The sequence below is a fragment of the Emiliania huxleyi genome (genome assembly GCF_000372725.1).
Source record: "Emiliania huxleyi CCMP1516 unplaced genomic scaffold EMIHUscaffold_50, whole genome shotgun sequence".
NCBI classification, from domain to species: domain Eukaryota; phylum Haptophyta; order Isochrysidales; family Noelaerhabdaceae; genus Emiliania; species Emiliania huxleyi.
Window position 1 is genome coordinate 644,370 of NW_005198243.1, and position 1,095 is coordinate 645,464.

At 74.7% G+C, this 1,095-nt stretch overlaps 1 protein-coding gene across 1 annotated transcript; it reads left to right on the forward strand.

Annotated features, from left to right (window-relative positions):
* EMIHUDRAFT_356667 (hypothetical protein) lies at window positions 1-997 on the forward strand. The gene is made up of 4 exons (XM_005766812.1): window positions 1-184; window positions 350-460; window positions 529-893; window positions 966-997. Exons 1-3 carry the CDS (start codon window positions 35-37, stop codon window positions 754-756), a joined length of 489 nt encoding a protein of 162 aa, XP_005766869.1. The 5' UTR covers window positions 1-34; the 3' UTR covers window positions 757-893; window positions 966-997.
* The last annotated feature ends 98 nt before the right edge of the window (window positions 998-1,095 follow it).

The window sequence follows — 1,095 nt, forward strand, 5'->3', positions numbered from 1 at the left end:
GTGTTTGGCGAGCGACTTGTTGTGCGGCCCGACGATGCGGCTCGGCGAGGCGCGGGAGATCCTTGGGCTGACCGCCGACTCGACCTCGGAGGATGCGCGGAAAGCGTACCGCAGACTCGCTCTGACCGCGCACCCCGACAAGTCCACGGCGCCGGACGCCACGGAGCAATTTCAACGCATCCAGGCAGATTGGGCGGGGCGGCGGGGAGGGAGGAGGGGGCGGGGGCGGCGGGGGGCGGTGTGGGCGGGACGCGCGTGGGCCCAGCGGGCGCCTTCGCCACTGTGGGCTCCTCGGGACCGGAGCGCCGCGCGGCACTCACCCGGCGCGTGCCGCACGCCCTCCCCGCAGGACGCCTTTACGCGCATCCAGGCGAGCGAGGAGTCGGGGCGCGGCGGCGGGAGCGAGGACGAGTACGACGACGACGACGACTACGACGAGTACTATGACGACGACTACGAGGTGCGCCGGGGACGGCGCGAGGCGCGCGCGCACCGGCCCCGCTCATCCGCCCGCTGCCCCCGCCGCAGGCGTTTGAGGAGGCGGCATTCATGTTCATGTTCGCCTTCGGCGGCAACCCGCCGGCTGGGTTCGGCGGCGCGCCCTTCTCCGCGCCCCCCGCGGGCGGCGGCCCCAAGGGCGGCTTCGCCACCGCCGGAGGATTCGCGTGTCCTGCGGAGACTCCGTGCGCGAACCGCCGCGAGGGAAGGCGCCGAGGCGGGCATGTGTCCACGACGCTGCACGGCGTGGCCGCTTAGGTGTGACTGCCGCGACTGCCGCGCGGAGCGGGCCGCCTTTGCGCGGCAGGAGGAGGCGCAGCAGGCGGCCCGGCGGGAGGCTGCGCGCCGCGAGGCTGCTCGCAAGCGCGTCTGGGCAGAGGCGCGCAAAGAGGCAGCGGCGGAGGGTGCGCGGAACCGTCGCGGAACCGTCGCGGAACCGTCCCCCCCCTAGGAGCGCCAGAAGGCGGAGGCGGAGCTCCACTCTGCGCGGGAGCGAGCCAGAGAGGCGCGGTTGCCCCGCCTCTCCCGCCCGACTGCGCGCAGAGTGGAGCTCCGCCTCCGCCTTTTGGCGCTCCGAGGGGGGGGACGTTTCCGCGA